Source organism: Cynocephalus volans, chromosome 14 (genome assembly GCF_027409185.1).
Source record: "Cynocephalus volans isolate mCynVol1 chromosome 14, mCynVol1.pri, whole genome shotgun sequence".
NCBI classification, from domain to species: Eukaryota; Metazoa; Chordata; class Mammalia; order Dermoptera; family Cynocephalidae; genus Cynocephalus; species Cynocephalus volans.
Genome location: NC_084473.1, coordinates 50638507 through 50657471, shown reverse-complemented (window position 1 = coordinate 50657471; position 18965 = coordinate 50638507). Strand labels below are relative to the sequence as shown.

At 33.7% G+C, this 18965-nt stretch overlaps 1 protein-coding gene across 3 annotated transcripts in view; it reads left to right on the top strand.

The window, feature by feature from the left end:
• PSME4 (proteasome activator subunit 4) overlaps nt 1-18965 on the top strand; it is an 86664-nt gene that overhangs the window by 23013 nt on the left and 44686 nt on the right. For all 3 annotated transcript variants that reach the window (XM_063077580.1, XM_063077583.1, XM_063077581.1), the window contains exons 4-19: nt 2018-2062; nt 3913-4062; nt 4603-4666; nt 5224-5298; nt 6644-6766; nt 8529-8621; nt 9128-9393; nt 12551-12737; nt 13607-13696; nt 14431-14495; nt 14763-14913; nt 16011-16109; nt 16323-16392; nt 17033-17100; nt 17711-17926; nt 18440-18597. In XM_063077580.1, the coding sequence (XP_062933650.1) occupies nt 2018-2062; nt 3913-4062; nt 4603-4666; nt 5224-5298; nt 6644-6766; nt 8529-8621; nt 9128-9393; nt 12551-12737; nt 13607-13696; nt 14431-14495; nt 14763-14913; nt 16011-16109; nt 16323-16392; nt 17033-17100; nt 17711-17926; nt 18440-18597 (1920 nt within the window). The remainder of the gene's footprint in view (nt 1-2017; nt 2063-3912; nt 4063-4602; nt 4667-5223; nt 5299-6643; nt 6767-8528; nt 8622-9127; nt 9394-12550; nt 12738-13606; nt 13697-14430; nt 14496-14762; nt 14914-16010; nt 16110-16322; nt 16393-17032; nt 17101-17710; nt 17927-18439; nt 18598-18965) is intronic.

Genomic DNA, 18965 nt, shown 5'->3' with positions numbered 1-18965 from the left:
GGTTTAAAATGACTTTATTTAGATGAACTAAATCACATTACCACATACCCTAGTCCTCTAATGAGTGAAGTGATGGCTATCAAGTGTTACAACTAACATCCTATTCTTCTGAAGAGTGAGGGGAGCTGGAGAAAACATGTAGCTATGCAGCCTTTTATTCATTGTTTTCTAGAATCATTTTTGACATTATGTGAGAGTTTGTTGGTATAGGAAAGTTACTCAGTGGAAACAGCATATTTTCTCTCAAACAAGTTGCCACAGAACCAGTAAAATAAATGTAAAGTTTAGTATGAACACAGATGTTAGGAAGTGGTAGGATTATATATTTTCTGCTTATTTCCTTGGAAAGACAGTTTACCATTTTAGAATTACCTTTTTAAAATCTGCGTTTATATTGATCTGTATTTAGTTTGGAACTAGATGGCTCTTTAAATCTTGCCTGTTAATTATATAATATGTTACAAAATGGGGTTCTTCAGCCCAAACTAAAAGAAGTCCCAAGCTTGGTGCCTCTGTTGCCCTGCTTGAGTGAGTAAATACACAAATAAATAATAAAAGTATGTAAATACATATGAACAGATAGCCTTGTTATAAGCACTTCGGAAAAGCCCAGAAGTAAAAATCACAGCCATGGTCTCCAGGGAGCTTTAAATGTAGTAGGAGAGAAGTTTGCCCCCTTTTTTTTTTTTGAACCTGGACCAACTTAGATATTCTCTAAACTGTGTTTCTGAATTGCTTACCTTTTTTGTGAGAGAAAATAAAACCTCTCTTTGATGATCAGAGAAAATGTTTTCTGATGGCTCTCTGGCTATGTGGCCCAACCTGCCTTTTTTTTTTTTTTTTTAGCTTTAGAAGTCACTTCATGATTAGTAGCCTGTTCCCTTTTCAGTTAATTTTTTTCTGAGTAGTTTCGAAGTTAAAGAGGATTTCTTCTACTTCAAGTAAAGAGATCAAGTAAAGAGATTATAGTTTTCTGTCTTTGTTATATAATATATTGATTGCTTGTGCTGAGTTTGCTTTGTGTTATTCCTTGGAATTTCTTTGTAGATTAGTTCTTAAACTTTCAGAGAAATTGGATAGACTTAAGAATTTCAAGAAGTTTAATGAGAAAGTATCAGGTGGAAACACTGCCTGAAAGTTATCCCCCGACCCCTTTTTTTAATTTGGAGATTTGGGGACTTTATTTTTACTTGTATACATCATACTGTGAGTAGTCACACATTTAAAGAAATTCTGTTCAGAATTACCTAATGCTCCTTGGTTTGTTTTGTTTGCTTGTGTTTGACCTCTTTTGACTGTGGTCAGTTAGTATTTTAAATAGTATATTTTGGTCATGTGTTTAAACCGGTACACACTGGTGTTTTCATTAAAACAGAAATGTTGATTATAAATTCTTATCCACATTTTTGTGTTGGTGTCCTGTATTCACTTGAGGCACCTACATATTGGAAAATAAGTTACAGTTTTTAATGTTGTTAAACTAACTTTGTAAGTAGCTGGTCAGAGACATGTCTGTTGCTCTTTTTGATAATCATTGCTGTCAATAAAGGACTTTGGAGGGTTATAGAACTCTGATCAATTGGCTATGAAAACTAATTTCTGGCAGTTGCTGATAGAAGCACACCAGGTTTTGATATGTCTGCTGTTTATGTTTTGATGTAAAAGCACCTCAATAAAATTATTATTTGACGTTTTAAGCCACTGAGCATACTTTTTCATATATTTCTAAGTATGGTCATTGCTGTCTGCTTTGTAAAGACTGAAAATGATTTGTCCCTTTCCCAGTGTAATGTTTTCTTCCCTTTAGTTCATAGCAGAGGATGAGCAAAATGAATGTAGATCAGGAATTTAGATAGTTAATCCTTGCAATTCTGTCTGTACAAAAGAGAAAGGTTAGTTACTACGTGTAAACAAATAATACCTGAATGTATGAGCATATCTTAGAGATATTTATTAATTAATTAGATGTGTTCTTAAAATACACCAGTCTAATTTATCAAATGGCTTTCCCCCCCAGTTCTGTAGAAAATGTTCTCAAAACACTCGTGAAAAGCTGCCGACCGTAAGTAGCTTCTTAATTTATAAAGTATCTTGTGTTTCTGTAGGTTTTTCCCCCGTTTTTAGTATGCTTTGAAGAGGAAATTAAAGGTATAAATACTTTCTGACATTGTGATGTTAGTCACTGAGCACAGCATATCATTTCCAACTCTTAAGCTTAATTTTTCACATTTTATTTATAAATTTAAAAAACTTTAAGTCATTTATTATAAAGTAAGAATACCATAATTTACATGTAATCATCTTTATTTGAAAGGCTTTTCTAGAGTATTGTTGTTTTATTCAGATCGAAAATATTTTCCAAAATGAGCATTATAGGCATTGAATTAAAATATGAGTAATGACAAACCTTTTTTTATGTGTTCTCTTCTAGGAGAATATTTAACTTTAAATATCCCATATTTGTAAAATTAAAGGTGAATATGGGTAGAATTTGAGTTTAAAAACTTACAGTCGAATTTTATGTACTTGAACTATTTTCTTGTTCTTGGTATCAGGTTATTCTTTTTGAATGGAAAGCCCTATATTTATCACATGCATGTAATATGAGTCTTATTTACTTAGTAACTAAGTATTTTTATAAATCAGATATTTATTGCTGACCTACTATACTGCCCAGTACTGGGCAAGTGTATTTTTAAGATGTCTCCCTGTTAAGAGGCTTAAGGTCTAACCTGAGTCATAAGCTATCAATGAGCAGTTTCAGTTTGTGCTAAGCAGTTACTCTCTTGGCCTGTGTTTCCTCACTGGAAACTTGATTATCACCAAGGTACTTACTGGTTCTTAGGTAATTCATAGAACTCCCAAGTTTTGATTTTGGATTACTGGGCTAACAGTTGACTCAGAAAAATTATGAAGGGGAATTGATGTATGAGTTTCTTGAAGGCAGAACATAGTTTGGTGTTTTTTTGTTTGTTTGTTTGTTTTTTCAAATTCTAACTCGTTACACAAAGACCTGGCTTATAAATGCTTGGTGAACTCAACAGAAGTGTTATTAGAAGTGTAGTTTTAATTTTCAGATAAAGGAAAGGAGTCAAGTGTGAATTTTAATTAACACTAGTGTATGAAGTTATAATACGATTAATAATAAGACATGTAAACCAAACCTATAAGTGTATATGGAGGGGTTTCCCAACTTCTTTGGGAAGAATCAGATTTCTCATTTGCAGTTTTCTTCTTATTTTAAACCTCTTAAGGGTATTTATTAATTATACACATGTCCTCTTTATCTGTTCATCTTTGTTTTGTGTGTAAATGTGCACACTTTGGATTTTAATTTTTGTAAATCTCCTCTATCCCAGGAATGCTTCTACCTGTTTCACAAAATTGCAGAATATTAGCACCTGTAGGACCAGATCATCGAGTCCTGTCCTCCCTTGTATACGGGAGGGCTGTGTGGTGCAGTGAGAGTAAATGGTTTTTATCCAAAAATGCTTAGAGATTCCTGGGCTGATGCTCTCTTTTTCACTTACTGATTATCCATTTCTGATATAGACTGGATTCAATATGACAAGATCTTTTTGATTGCTATTACATAGCACAAAGGAAGTAAAAACAATAAGCTTATTTAACTTTGTAGTTAATTTGAGTGATTGTATTTTATCTGGGTTTTACCAACTTTATAGCATTTTTTAAAAGTTCCTTAAATGGGGAGAATTTACCTTATTCTAAGTGTAATGAGATATTTATTTTAGTGTTGTAAAAATGTGTGTTTATTGTGAGCTAACACATTTGTACTGCGTAATGTATCTTATGAAATCCGTTCCTCTCCTCCCCCTTTTTTGTCAATAATATATTGCTGTTTTAGAGCTTTTAGTCAGTGATCAGATGCATAAAAACCTTCTTTTTTATTAGATATTTTCCATCAGATGCCACAGCTGAAATGCTAGAAGAATGGAGGCCTTTGATGTGCCCTTTTGATGTAACAATGCAAAAGGCCATCACTTATTTTGAAATATTTCTTCCTACCTCCCTCCCTCCAGAACTTCATCATAAAGGTTTTAGGTAAGTATATACGTATCTTGACAATTTCTAGAATATAGCAGGAAATATAGATATACAAACTACTAAAGCAATAATAAAGGCTAAAAGAGTTAAATATAAGATTGTAAATAAAGAGAAAATAATGCTTATATTACAATCCAAATAAGATGAGAGTTTTAATTTAAGAAATCAGGAGAGAAAGAAAGGGAGAATTGTGACAACAGGTTGTAACAAGAAAACATTAAAGATAAATGAGAAAGTCAGGGGAGAGGAAAGAGAAACTTGTAAACAGTTGCTAGATAGGAGTGGATGATGATAATTTAACAATGAAGTGGAAGATGGGTAGATGAGATTACATTTTTAGCATAAATAAATTGGAAAGGGAATATTCAGACAAGAAAGACTCCTTTGTTCCGTTAAGTTTGTAACTTTCAGTATTATTTTTTCTAGGTTGTGTAGTTATCAGTAAGAATAATAGATTAAAAAAAATATAAAGGATACCTGGCTTTGAACCACTTTCTATAATCACTTGCTATTCATAACAACATTTTTCTTCTTCAGACTTTGGTTTGATGAATTAATTGGCCTTTGGGTTTCAGTGCAAAATCTCCCACAGTGGGAGGGGGTGAGTATCTCATTATTATTATTTTTTTTTCCTCCTATGCTTTTTAGTTTGAAAATAAATAGATCATTTGATAAGTAACTTCAGTTCATTAGAATTGGCTGTTAGCAATGTTGTGATCAATTCCTTTTCATTTTATTTATAGTATTCTAATAGAAGTAGACATTTACTCTGGTTTTCTCCATATGTAGACGTATGAGCATGTATTGTGAAATGCATGAAATGTAAGAGTCTCTTGTTTGTTTTTGGTACCTATCCTAGCATGGTGCCAGACAGACAGAGGATGTTTTCTATATATTTGTTAGATTAAAATTTTCTGTTTGCATCGTGGATGGTGCTTTGTTATTCTCCTTCTTAGAAGCATTTTAACTGCAGTTGATTTTTAAATTGATGACATGAATCCGACCTTAAATTTGGAAGCTTTTTAAAAACTAAATCACGAACTATATATTAAATTAAGCTGGGATAATGATTGTTGAAAAGAACAAATGGATGAGGGGCGTGACTGTGACACTTGAGAACACCAACAAATGTATTAACTCTTTTTTTTTTACTTTCAGCAATTGGTAAATCTCTTTGCTCGATTGGCTACAGATAATATAGGGTACATAGATTGGGATCCATATGTACCAAAGGTAATTAAGAACATTTGAACATAAATACAATAGCACTGACATAAACTTTATGTCATAAAGGAGAAGTATATTTTTTGTACTCTAATTCCAAGCGCCATGTAAGATATTTTGACAATTATTAAAAACATATGTAAATAATTTACAGGGATGGGTCATCTGTTTTCAAAAGGTAATTGGAACATACCAAGGTATCCTAAGTATGTCATTTTTGTCTTACATATACAGGATACAAGCTATAAGTTTCGGAGTGAATAATTTGGAAAGTACTAAATATATTATGTATTAAGGGTGTCATACATTCATCCCTTCTAGCAAACTGTGTATTGTATTTGATTGCTACTCTAGAGTGTTTCCCACTTCTTAGATCACATGATATTTGTATATTTTTCTAGAGTAAACAAAGCTAGAGTGTCTACAGGTGCAGTGTGTCTTAACATTGCATCCTTGGTATTATTTCACCTTCAGGAGAGTCACCTGTGGAGCGTTAATAAGGCTGGGGTGGAGCATCCGGGTGATTCTGATGCACACACTGCCATTAGAGCGGGGCTGGGGAGCAGCAGAAGGCAAATACTGTGCCTTTGCTTGTGCTGTCTTCATTTGTTTGCCGTTAGAAACTAATTGAGGAGTAGTTTTTTCCCACATTTGGGCCCATATTTTTTAGTAATGACAGATTTAAAATATAAATTTAATTTTACTAAATGCAGTTATTAAGTGACTGATTAAGATTCAAATTCTTAGGGAAAAGAATCAAGTCAGCATTAAAATTTTGAGAGGGGTCTGGCCAGTTAGCTCAGTTGGTTAGAGCATGGTGTTATGACACTGAGGTCAAGATCCCCATACTGGCCAGCTGCCAACAAAACAAAACAAAACAAAAAAACAAAAACAAATTTTGACAGGGAAAATAATCTGATAGAAGATATTTGTCTTTGAGTTTGGTGCTGTTCTACATCCTTTGCATGGAATGGGAGCATAGGAAAAATAATTTGTGTGTTTAGAAAGGGAGAAAGGAGTCAATATTTCATGTTTACAACATCAGTATCTACATTTTGCCCTTTGATGTTTAACTATAAATATCTCGTTTGTGTTTTTGAGTACCTGGACATAGCCTCTTCATATTCATGTGCCTGTGACCTCAGAGTGTCATACAATTTGTATATTAACATTTATATGTAATTTTTAAAGAATAAAGCAAGTTACTAAACAGTATATAATTTTGCTTAAAAACTCCCATGATAAAATGAGAATATATTCAATAACAGTAATATATAACAGTTACTAAAGTTATTTAAGGAATTACTTTGATACCTGTAAATATTTATTTATTAATTTGTTTTTTCTTTTAAAGATATTTACGAGAATTCTGAGAAGCTTGAACCTCCCAGTGGGAAGTAGTCAAGTGTTAGTCCCAAGGTTTTTAACAAATGCTTATGATATAGGACATGCTGTAATATGGATCACCGCCATGATGGTTTGCAATATATTTTATTTGTTTTATATTATTTTCCCCCATTTTGCATTAACCATACAAAATTTTATATATCACAGAAGTTCATATTAGTGGCTTGGTATGTTACTTGATTCTTGGATATTTCTGATGTAGTAAGCTCATATTTATCAGATCCAAAATGTAGTCATAATGTACCATTTATGTCTCCCTAACCAAAGGACCTTAAAAGTAGAGTAAAAAAAGAGTTTTGAGGGATTCAAAATGTCTACCATTTTTACAGACCAGGAAGCAAACTCATAGATAAAAGGACTTTCTCAGGGTAGGATTAGAACTCTGAATTCTGCATATGCTCAGAAACTCCATTACTCATTCACTGTTAATGTTCACATAAAACATTACGCTGCACACAAAGCATATTAGCAAAGTAATCTTAGTGAAGGCAGAGATATGAAGGATCATTTCACTGCCATCATTGAAGAAAAATAAAAGTATATCCATAAGCTTCGATTTCAGTGTCATCTTTCAAGTAAGGATATTAGAACAACTTTGTATTATAGTTTTCTGGCTTATCATTCATATATTGCTTCTATAGCTGTCTCCTCTTTGAATTATTCTGTATTTAACATTAGCTTGTTTCTGTGGAAAAAACAGAATGGTTGTTAAAGGTTTACCTCTTAAATTTCATTGTAAAATAAAACAAGAGAAATTCAAGCTTCCCCTGATTTTGCCATTTTATTGTTAAACACAGGGAAAATCCCATTTTTTTCCCTAATATTCAATAAAAGCAAAAACATTTGGATGTTTGCTGTTTTGCATAAGCAATGAATTGAAACTCATTTGGGGCTGGGGGCACAGAATTGGATAGTGGTTAGTATTAGCCTTATTTGAGGTAATTTTGCTCTGCTTTCTGACACAGTTCTCATTGGCAGCTTCATTTTGTGTTAAATGTGAAAATATAATAAAAAATCAATAATGCTAATTATTGTGTTAGAATTTTGATCTCTTTGAGTGGTTGTCCTTTTCTAGTTACTAGATTGGGAAACATGAACATGAATTTCAGCAGAAAAGCATGTTCCTAATGTAATTTGACTTTTATCTTAGGTCTGTGCTATTTCTTGAAAGAAGATTCATCATGAGACAGATAGGAGGTTTCAAGGGCAAGTTGTAGTCCTTTATCCCAGGGCTGTTCAACTTGATAAGATAAAAGCTAGGTCATTTTTCTCGCAAGTTATGTTATTGTTGTTTGATTGGTTGTTTTGTTTGTTTATTTGGTTTTGACAATAGATCAATAAATAAAAATATTTTTCTTTGAGTCAAAATGTGGTTAAATATAACAAGTTTGATCATTTTAAACATTTAGGTAAATTTCCCCTCTCCGTTTTGTTTAATGAAAATTTCGCTTAGTCATTTGAGAAATGCTTTTTATGCCTGAGGCTACCATTTTTGGTTGTTTTAAGATAATAATCTCAGTGATAAATTTTGCTATCTAAGTTATTTGACCACAGAACTGTGAAATAATACTGTTATCCTAAGTAGAAAGATATCTTTTTAACTTTATAATTTGGTTTAAGTTGTCCTTATCATTAGTAGAATGGTTTGAATTGATTGCATGAAGTTTGTTGGGGAATTATTTTCAGCTCTTATTTTGAGGTAGAATTGGTTTTTGTCAGCAGGATGAATGTGAACCATGTTAGAGACTTAATATAAAAGCTTGGGCCTGTTGCCCCTTTATTTTTACAGTATACTGTGGGTACTGACATTTTTACTCTTTTTATCTGGACAGGGTGGACCAAGTAAGCTAGTGCAAAAACACTTAGCTGGTTTGTTTAACAGCATCACATCTTTTTACCATCCTTCAAATAATGGGCGCTGGCTGGTGAGTGTGTGTTCATTTTGCACTGTAGGTTTTGGAATCTTAAAAGATGCCGCCATATATGAAGCACATTTTCTGTGCTTCATAATAAGCTTTGGCTATATGTAAATGATTGAGCTCAAATTAAGTTATTATGTTTGTAGAACATAGAGAAATAAGACAATGCTGGTGTGCTAACTAGAGACAAAATGCCACATTTTGGCAACAAAATAGTAACAAAAATGCCACAAAAGCACAGAGTTGTCTTTTCAGTTTTATCGTGCCCACTGTCATTTGTTTTTTAAAGTTGCCCAGTTAAAATGGCTTTTTGTGTAATGGAAAAAATTCATTTTTATTAGTTATTATCAATAATTAATTGTTAAGTGTTTTAATTCTATCTAGTTATGCTGTGCAGGTCATTGTAATAAGGTAGTAACAGGTGTTATTTTAAAATCTTTTCTTGAGAGAACCATGAATGTCTGTGTGGGAAAGCAGAACATACCTAGAATTTTTTGCTTCTGTGTCCCCAGAACAAGTTAATGAAACTACTTCAGCGGTTGCCAAACAGTGTTGTTAGAAGATTGCATCGTGAAAGATACAAAAAGCCCTCTTGGTTAACTCCTGTGCCCGATAGCCATAAGCTTACTGATCAAGATGTTACAGACTTTGTACAATGCATTATTCAGCCTGTCCTCCTGGCTATGTTTAGCAAAACTGGTAGTCTAGAAGCAGCCCAGGCTCTGCAGAATCTTGCACTCATGAGACCTGAGTTAGTAATACCCCCTGTACTTGAAAGGTAAGTGTCGCTTTACATGTTTTGTCAAATCCTCCCTCTCCTCTTCTGTTCTGGTTACTTCTCTCTTTCTCTCTCTCTCTCTCTCTTTTTTTTTTTTTTTCTTTTTGTGGTTTGCTTTGATTTTTTGGTGCTTACCTCGTGTTCCTAGAGGAGAAGTAAGACATTTTAACATAATGATTGGTTACTTGATAAGGGCTTATTGGAGAGAAAAAGAAAATTGAAATGAAATGGGTAACAAGTATTTTAGATTATTTGAACATTTTAGTTACCTAAGTTTTTTTGCTCATAAATTAAGATCTGGCTGGTTTTTCATGAAAATTTTAGTGAGTGCCCTTAAGTACTGTGAACAAGGCAGCAAAGGTGATTTTGGATTTCTCTTATTTCTTAGGATCAGTGATACAGAAGAAAATTTTGTTATCAATAAAGATAAATTAAAAAATAAAATTTTCATGTTTTGTATAATCTTAGGTGTATTGTTTTTACAGTGTAAATTGTACTGCATTCATTTTGTTTTTGTATGTTGAAAAAGTAACAAAAATTGCTCTCTGCTTGCCTAGTCACTGCCACAATATAGGCCTGGTGTGCGTTCCAAGAGGGAACTGCTTGTAATTTTTTGAGTGTTTAGGACCAAATTATTTAAGCTTTCTGTGTGCCTTTGCTTTCTCTGCTGCCTGAACTTGAACCTTATGATTTCTCTCTAAATGTCTTTGTCAAAAGTAGAGGAAGAAATTAGATTTTCAAGCCCAGAAGGATCTAACAATTAAGTTTTATAAAAATTTGTCCAAGGTCCATAGTGGTAGAATCCAGACCACAGCCTATTTTCTGACTGAGTATTGGTCACATTTACTTGAGGAAGGGTACCCTCTTAAAGACCAAAATGGAGCTCCATCTTCTGTAAATTTTAGTTGCTTATGTTACATCTCACCCTGCCCTTGTTGCCAATAAATATTCAAGTTAGGTTGTACCTTGCTTTCCCAACCTCTCCTATTTTCGTGTACACATATTGGGGGACTGAAACTCTGCGAACACATAGAACTTAATTAGGAAATGGAGTGGGAAGGTAGTCCGTTTCTCCTATATGGAGATCTTCAACAATCCCCTCCCCCATATTCTTTGCTACTTGGTCTCCATGAGGTAGTAGAAGCTAATGGTCAATGACAGGTCCCTTGATACTCCCTGGAGAAGAGGGAATTCATCTGTTTTGCATAGGTAAAATTTTGAAGTTTGGGGTGTTTTGGTGTTTCTTTACTTCCCCTTTGTTTTGCCTTATTTCAGAGTGTTTTAGGTGATTAATTATGAATAGTGATGTAAATTTTTTTTTTTTTTTTTTTTTTTTTTGGTCCTTTTTTCATGACCGGCACTCAGCCAGTGAGTGCACCGGTCAGTCCTATATAGGATCCGAACCCGCGGCGGGAGCGTTGCCGCGCTGCCAGCGCAGCACTCTACCAAGTGCGCCACGGGCTCGGCCCGTGATGTAAATTTTTAATAAAAAGAAGAAAGCTCATAAATACAAATACATATGTCCATGACATTTTTCTTTAGTCCTCAATTTTTGGTCAAATTTAGTATCAGTGATATTGTATACTTGGCCAAGATGAATATTTAATAGACAAAATTGACAATACAATGACATTTTTAAAGACTTTGAATTGTAATTTTGTGCTGTTTTAAGTGGCGTGACTATTTTTTTGAAGATTTTTTCTTTTATAAAAGCAAAACCCTTAAAAATTTAGAGAAGTTTTATGCACTTAGTTTTTCATTTGCAAATATAGCCTCCATTAAAGAATTTAGTATGTTTTCTTCATCTTTTAAAATAAGCATAGGTTTGCTTATTTTTTATTTCTTTAAATTTTAACATTTACTTACACATTTTTGTGGGATACAGTGTGTTGTTTCAATACATACATATACTGTGCAATGATTCATGTAGGGTAGGTAGCATAGTTTTGTATCCATTAGTCCACCATTTCTCATTCCCCCCTTCCCCCAGCCCCACTCCCTTCCCAGTCTCTGGTAGGTTTGGTTATTTTTTTATTTTTATTTTTTTTAAAAAGATGACCGGTAAGGGGATCTCAACCCTTGGCTTGGTGTTGTCAGCACCACGCTCAGTCAATGAGCAAACCGGCCATCCCTATATAGGATCCGAACCCGTGGCCTTGGTGTTATCAGCACCGCACTCTACCGAGTGAGCCACGGGCCGGCCCGGTTTGGTTATTTTTTATCCTAGTTATAAATCCTCCTTTTTCCCATTCAATATATAATGAAATTTTCCTTTATCGTGTGTGTGTGCGTGCGTGCGTGCGTGCGTGCGTGCGTGTGTGCGTGTGTGCGTAAATGGAATTTATTTATTTATTTATTTATTTATAAAAAGATGACTGGTAAGAGGATCTTAACCCTTGATTTGGTGTTATCAGCACCACGCTCTCCCGAGCGAGCTAACCGGCCATCCCTATATATGTATCTGAACCTGTGGCCTTGGTGTTATCAGCAGCACACTCTCCCAAGTGAGCCACGAGCCGGCCCTTTTAAATGGAATTTAAAATGACTGTATTTTAGACTTTTCCCCCCTGTAAGATAGATTCTCAGAAATGAAATCACTGAGTCACAGTGAATGTCCTTGGCTCTTAAATTCTTAGTGATCAAAGATTGCATTTGTCTTATTCCCCCAGTTTAAAAATAAATTTTTAAAACAGTGTCAGAAAATATTCTTATATGTTTCTGATAACTGATTTGCAATTTAAAAGTACAGGTCTTTTTAAAAGTGTAAAACAGGAGAAATTTCAGCATTTTAGTAAGATTGTTTTTCCTATAAAAGGGAGGGGGGTGTATTTGTATTGTTATTCCTGAATTCTAATAATCACTGACCATTAGATTAGTATGATGTGGATTAAGACAGCGAAAACAGTGCAAAGTCTATCAGTTTATGTTCTTTTTCACTGTAGAATTTGCTCAGAGAAAGGTAGTGAGGTAGCAGGGGATTAGGGAAACATGCAATAAATAGTCCTTTCTTTGTGTAATTCTGTTGACTTTGATAGCACATCTTCCCTCTGACTATAAATCTTTAAGCCAAAATGTAGTTCATGAATTTAATATATTTAATGTATTATATATGTTTATCTGTGATCAAAACTTTTAAAATTCTGTTTTCATACTATAGAACATATCCTGCTCTAGAGACATTAACAGAACCTCACCAGCTCACAGCTACTTTAAGTTGTGTAATTGGAGTAGCCCGCAGTTTGGTATCAGGGGGCAGATGGTTTCCTGAAGGTCCAACACACATGCTACCTCTGTTGATGAGGGCATTGCCTGGGGTGGATCCAAATGACTTTAGTAAATGCATGGTGAGCATACTGATGATTTTGTTTATATTTAAGTTATAATTGTGTAAATGAACATCTTTTAAATTTCTCTTCAGACACCCTCTATAACACGGTTCAGTGTAAAGTCTATTAATGGTAACAGCATTATATGTGTACATACCTAAATTTAGATCGTGGACAGTTGGTCTATGTAATGCTTTCCTTCGTAAGATATTTGCTGTAACCTGTATACATTTAATGATCATTTGATGTTTTAAGTCTCATTATATATTTACTATTTTTCTTAAACAGAAATGCTAAAAATCATAGCATGTGATCACTTGCACTTTACTTCTTCTATGGTAGTGACAAAGGGAGTGTGGTGAAAAGTTACTGAATATAAAATGCCAGAAGACGTACGTCTTCTCTTAACTTATCCCATCTGCTCTCTTCCCTGGTGCCTAGTTTCTGCATTAGCATTTTCTGTTTACCCTTAATGTTACATTTTTAAGTGGAAGGCAAAGTAACTTTTCAGTATTGGAGAACTTTGTTCTTAAACTTAGTAAATAACTGTATGAAAATAAATTTAGAGTAACTTAATTACTAACGTATCAGCTAGATAATTATGAAACATTTTTTTGGAGGGGGGGCGGCCGGTGGCTGGCCAGTAACAGGAATCGAACTCTGGACCTAGGTGTTATCAACACTGTGCTCTAACCAACAGAGCTAACTAGCCAGCCCTGAGGATTCTTAAAATGTTCAGTTCTAAGTGAAAAATACTCAGAAAGATTGTTGTGGGATTTCCCTCAAGATAATTTATTTGAGTACTTTACTGTAGCTTATGGTAGTACCTGTATTTTTGAATCAGAATTATGTAATTAGTGTTGAAAATCCTTTGCATCTTCCCACAGATCACATTCCAGTTTATAGCAACATTTTCTACTCTGGTGCCTTTAGTTGATTGTTCATCTGTACTGCAAGAAAGAAATGACCTCACAGAAGTAAGGATGCTTTCTGGTTATAAAAGTTTACTGAGTTCTGATTCTTATTGTATATGCATAGTTATTTTTCATAGTTTTGAAACAACTTTGGATAAGATTTGCAAAGAAAAGTTACTATTTTGTGACCAGAATGGTGTAATTGGAGGACCAGATAATAAGATAGGCTGCAGAGAATCCACCATAGAAGGTGGATCAAAAGTGGGCCATTTCTGTAACAACTAACATATGGAGGTGCATTTCAATTTTCTGTCACTTTTTAATGTTTTCTTAAGAAAAGATGGTGGTGTTTTGTTTTTCCATCATTTTTTATTAGGAATTATCTGTCCAGGGGATCGGCATCTAATGAAGAGAGATTTTCTTCATTAGCGTCTAGTTCTTTTAGAACTGTTTTCTTTATTGCAAGTGTGTTTCTTGACTTCTGTCATTTTGATGTTCAAGTAGTGAGAGACTATCCTTTATATATATACCAGCAGTTTGAAAACTGTAATTTATAATAAAAGATGGATGCTTGACTTCTGTTTTTGGCTCTTGTAAAATATGTTAATTACTTCTTATTTTGCTTCCTAGAAAGTAGTAGATCAGATTATTATAAATTGATATGTGGTAATGGTGCAGTACCCAATATAATCATTTAGTATTAGATTTACTTGTTAGGCCATAATTGAGTTTTGTTAATTCAGAGGGGAAAAAAAATCAAAGGCTACTTGTAATTTTCTCACATTGGAATGTTGTAGGTAGAACGAGAACTTTGCTCAGCCACAGCTGAATTTGAGGATTTCGTCTTACAGTTTATGGACAGGTGAGCTTGTAGACCTGCTCTTTTATCTAACGTTCAAGAAAATGACTGTCCTGTCCCAGAAACCTTAGTTTCTCTCTGCATTATTATTTAGCTACTTCCCAATGCTGATGCTTCTGAAGTTACAAAAGGACAATTGATTTGTGGGTCATGTACAAATTAAGTAACTATCACTTGAATAGTCATAATAGTAGAGACTTATCTAATCACCATCAAAAATGTTAAGCCAGTTTTCAGTTGCTAAAATTATGCTTTGTTTGGATTTTTTAGATGCTTTGGACTTATAGAAAGTAGCACATTGGAGCAAACTAGAGAAGAGACAGAAACTGAGAAAATGACTCACTTGGAGAGTTTGGTGGAATTAGGTCTGTCTTCTACATTTAGTACAATCCTCACACAATGTTCCAAAGAAATATTTATGGTAAGAGAGCATTGCTGCAAAAAATCAACTTCCTATCTTTTAGTTTTATTTGATGTTTTAAAATAAAATTGAACTTCAAGTTACTTTGTGTTTGTTATGCCAGTTTATCCTTTCCGTTCACACTAAAGTTTAAAAAAGATGTGCAGTTGGTCCTCATTTGTAAATTTTGTATTTGCAAATCCATTTACTTGTTCAAATTTGTTTGTAACCTCCAAATCAATGCTTTTGTGAAGACATACGTACAGTGGCAAAAAATTTGAGTTACCTAACGTACACGTTCCCAGTTTGTGTCGAATAAGGTGACATTCTGTTGTCTTGTTTTAGCTCTCCTACTGTAAATAGGTGTCTTTTTCGCAATCTATTTAGTGCCATGTTTTCACATTTTCTTTCTTTTCATTGGTGATTTTGCTGTTAAAAATGGCCCCAAAGAGTTTAATGCTGAATTGAGGTCTAGTGTTCCTAAGCATAAGAGAGTTGTGCTGTGCCTAATGGAAAAAATGCATGTGCAGGGTAGGCTTCATCAGTTCTGTTGACTGCCAGTTCAATGTTAATGAATCAATAATATGTATTAATTATGTTGTCTATAAACAGAAACACACTTAAAACAGGATTATGTATTGATCAGTTGATGAAAATGTTGTGACCAGAGGCTCACAGGAACCTAATCCTATGTTTTCCATAGGAGCAATGGTTCAGTATTTGCTAGTTCAGTGTTCACAACAATTTTATCGAGCATAACTGCCATGAATAAGAAACAGTTGTATTTTTTAAATTTACAGTTTAAGGGTTAGATGTTTATAGTTTGTAGTTATCAGAATAAAAATTGTATTTGACATTCCAAAAAATTTCCTTTGTTATGTTGGATTAGCCAACAAGATAATTAAATTGCATTTTGCTTCCACTGGCTGTAATGTGCAAAAATTGTTCTTAGACCCAAATGTAACATTGTTAAGCAGATCTTATTAAATCAGATGATTAAATATTGCCTCCTTGGTTATTTTTGGAATATAGTCATCATTTTCTTTTGTGTTCCATAAGATGTTTAATTTTCTAAAAAATCCTGATTAGATATTTTCATTTCTTACATATCTTAACAGGTGGCCCTTCAGAAGGTTTTTAATTTTTCTGTTTCACATATATTTGAAACAAGAGTAGCAGGTCGAATGGTGGCAGACATGTGCCGTGCTGCTGTAAAGGTGAGCTTATTGTTTTGAACTGAAAAATTAATGACTCAGCAAACAAGTTAAAGTGGTTAATTATTTCAGAAGTGCTTGTTATACTTAAAATACATAGTTCTTTCAGTAGCTGCTTGTATCTCTTATTTGCCACTGAAAATAGTGCTAGTGTATATTTTGTGATTGTTCAATATTTCCTTTCAAAAAAATTTATTTATACAAACATGTTTTTAGTGCTGCCCAGAAGAATCTTTGAAGCTGTTTGTTCCCCACTGCTGCGGTGTTATAACTCAGCTTACAATGAGTAAGTCATAAGGTCATTATTCTGTCTTTATAATTTTAGATAAATTTTTTTCTTGGTTTCTAGAACTTGGTTATTGACAACAGATTCTTTTAAGCTATGCAATATCTTAATTTTGCAGTTTGGTGTAGAATTGCCCCTTGGTTGGCAGATAGCTTAGAAATTTTACTTTATTAAGCTAATATGTTTCATACAACAACCATCCAGAGGTTACCTTCAAAAATATCAGTTATTTTGGGCCGGCCCGTGGCTCACTCGGAAGAGTGTGGTGCTGACAACACCAAGGCCGTGGGTTTGGATCCCATATAGGGATGGCCGGTTAGCTCATTGGGTGAGCGTGGTGCTGACAACACCAAATCAAGGGTTAGGATCCCCTTACCGATCATCTTTAAAAAAAAAAAAAAAAAAAAATCAGTTATTTTGTGAGAGGTAGAGAGACAGAAGTCTCGGTTTGTGTTTATTTTCTTGAAACTTAAGTTTCCACCTCCTTTTGGAGCGAGTTTAGCTTCATGAAGAAGAAATAAAAAGTCTCCCTGAAAAAGACTTTCCTCAGCTATTAGAAATATTAAATAGAAATACTTTAAACTGATGTATTTAGTTGGATGCATAGTTTTTTTCTCTGATACTATTTTGCCATTTTTAGATGATGATGTATTGAACGAAGAAGAGCTAGATAAGGAATTACTATGGAACCTTCAACTTTTGTCTGAGGTATTGTAAATCTTTGGAGTAACAAATATTACTATGAAAATGTTGACTTGCTTTTCGGGTTTAGCACTTTCTCACAAATTGACTTTAAACCTTTTGAAAAGTCAGAAGTTTTAGAAATTTCTTGATATGGCTGCAGAAAGTCAAAATATCTCATATTCTCTCATCAAAGGAGTGTGGTAATTGTTGATTACTGCATGTTCAGCAGTCTGCTTGACTGAGTATGGACAACTCATTAATTGAAAAGTTTATAACATTTGGGAAATCTTTTTTTTCTCTCTACATTTTAAATTTGGCTATCCATCAGACTTCAGTTTCTTTATATGTTAGTTCAAAAATTTAATTTTTATCCATTTGAGGAGCTAGGATCTTTTGAAGGAGATGTCACTATGGCACATGAAAGCCTAAGTTCAGAAAATGTATTTTGATTTTAAAAATAAATTATTAGAGTACGGTTAAAATGATGATCCTAAAATGAATTAGTCATTTTAAGAAACATTTACTACCGTGGGTTATTTTATATTTTAAGTGGCTAAGCATTGAACTTTGTGTTAATTGTTGATTCTTCATATTTTAACCAAAATATCTTTAACTGTTTTTTTCTTCTTTTTAGATTACTCGAGTGGATGGGAAGAAGTTGCTTCCTTATAGGGAGCAGCTTGTAAAGATTCTCCAAAGAACCCTACATTTAACCTGTAAGCAGGGTTACACTCTGTCCTGTAACCTTTTGCATCATCTTCTTCGTTCTACTACACTTATCTACCCTACAGAATACTGCAGTGTGCCAGGTGGCTTTGAGAAGCCTCCATCTGAATACTTTCCTATCAAGGCAAGCATTTTTAATAATTTAGGGTTCAAGGATATATTGGGTTCTTTTTCTAAGGGATTCGAACTGTGGTTTTTTCCTGTTGTATATAAAGATACTTGTTTTTTATTTTAAAAATAGATTATTAAAACTATTATTGGAATGTGTTAAAATTGTTCTGTCTCACTTTGCATGGAGCTAAAACTCTAGTTTTCTTCTTTTCTATTTGTATGTGAAACAATTTGGTATGCCACATCTAATCTCCATAGTTCCATGTAACTTTATTGCTAAGCTAAATAACCTCACATAAGCTTGCTGTCAGTCTTATATAGTAAACTCATATTGAGTGGCTTTTCTGGGAGACTTTTTTCAGGAGTGATAATGAAGAGGTAATATGTTTTCATGCCACTTTTTTGCATATTATTTGTTAGCTTAGGTTTGGATTATTTATACATTTCCTTTTAAACCTTTAAAATTGTGTGTATATGTGTTTTCTTCAACGTCTTAACTTGCTAAACAAATTCTCTTCTTTTCTAGGATTGGGGTAAACCTGGGGACTTGTGGAATCTGGGAATCCAGTGGCATGTTCCTTCTTCAGAAGAAGTGTCTTTTGCCTTTTATCTGTTGGACTCCTTTCTTCAGCCTGAGCTCATCAAACTCCAGCACTGTGGGGATGGAGAACTTGAAATGTCTAGGTTGGTTTTTTTTAATAATCAAAACTAGTGTTATTTGGTTGCAGACTAAAAAAACCTTTTGTGCCTTTCTCTATCTATGGCATATCTGATGTATTCATTTTTATGTGTGTTTTGAAAATCTGCCTTAAATGTACTTAGAAAATTTGGCAACATTTACACACTTTAAATAGAAAAACTCTGGGTTTTTTTCCTAGTTTGTTTTTAATAAAGCCTTCTACTAAGCAGTTTCGCTTGTGTATCTTTTGGAAAGTGTATGTATGTATGTATGCCCCCTTTGAAAGGAAATGCCTATTTTTTTACTCTCAGCTTAGATTTTATTGGGTTGTTTCTTTTTAGTATTTCACATTATTGACATTAATGTTACTTAG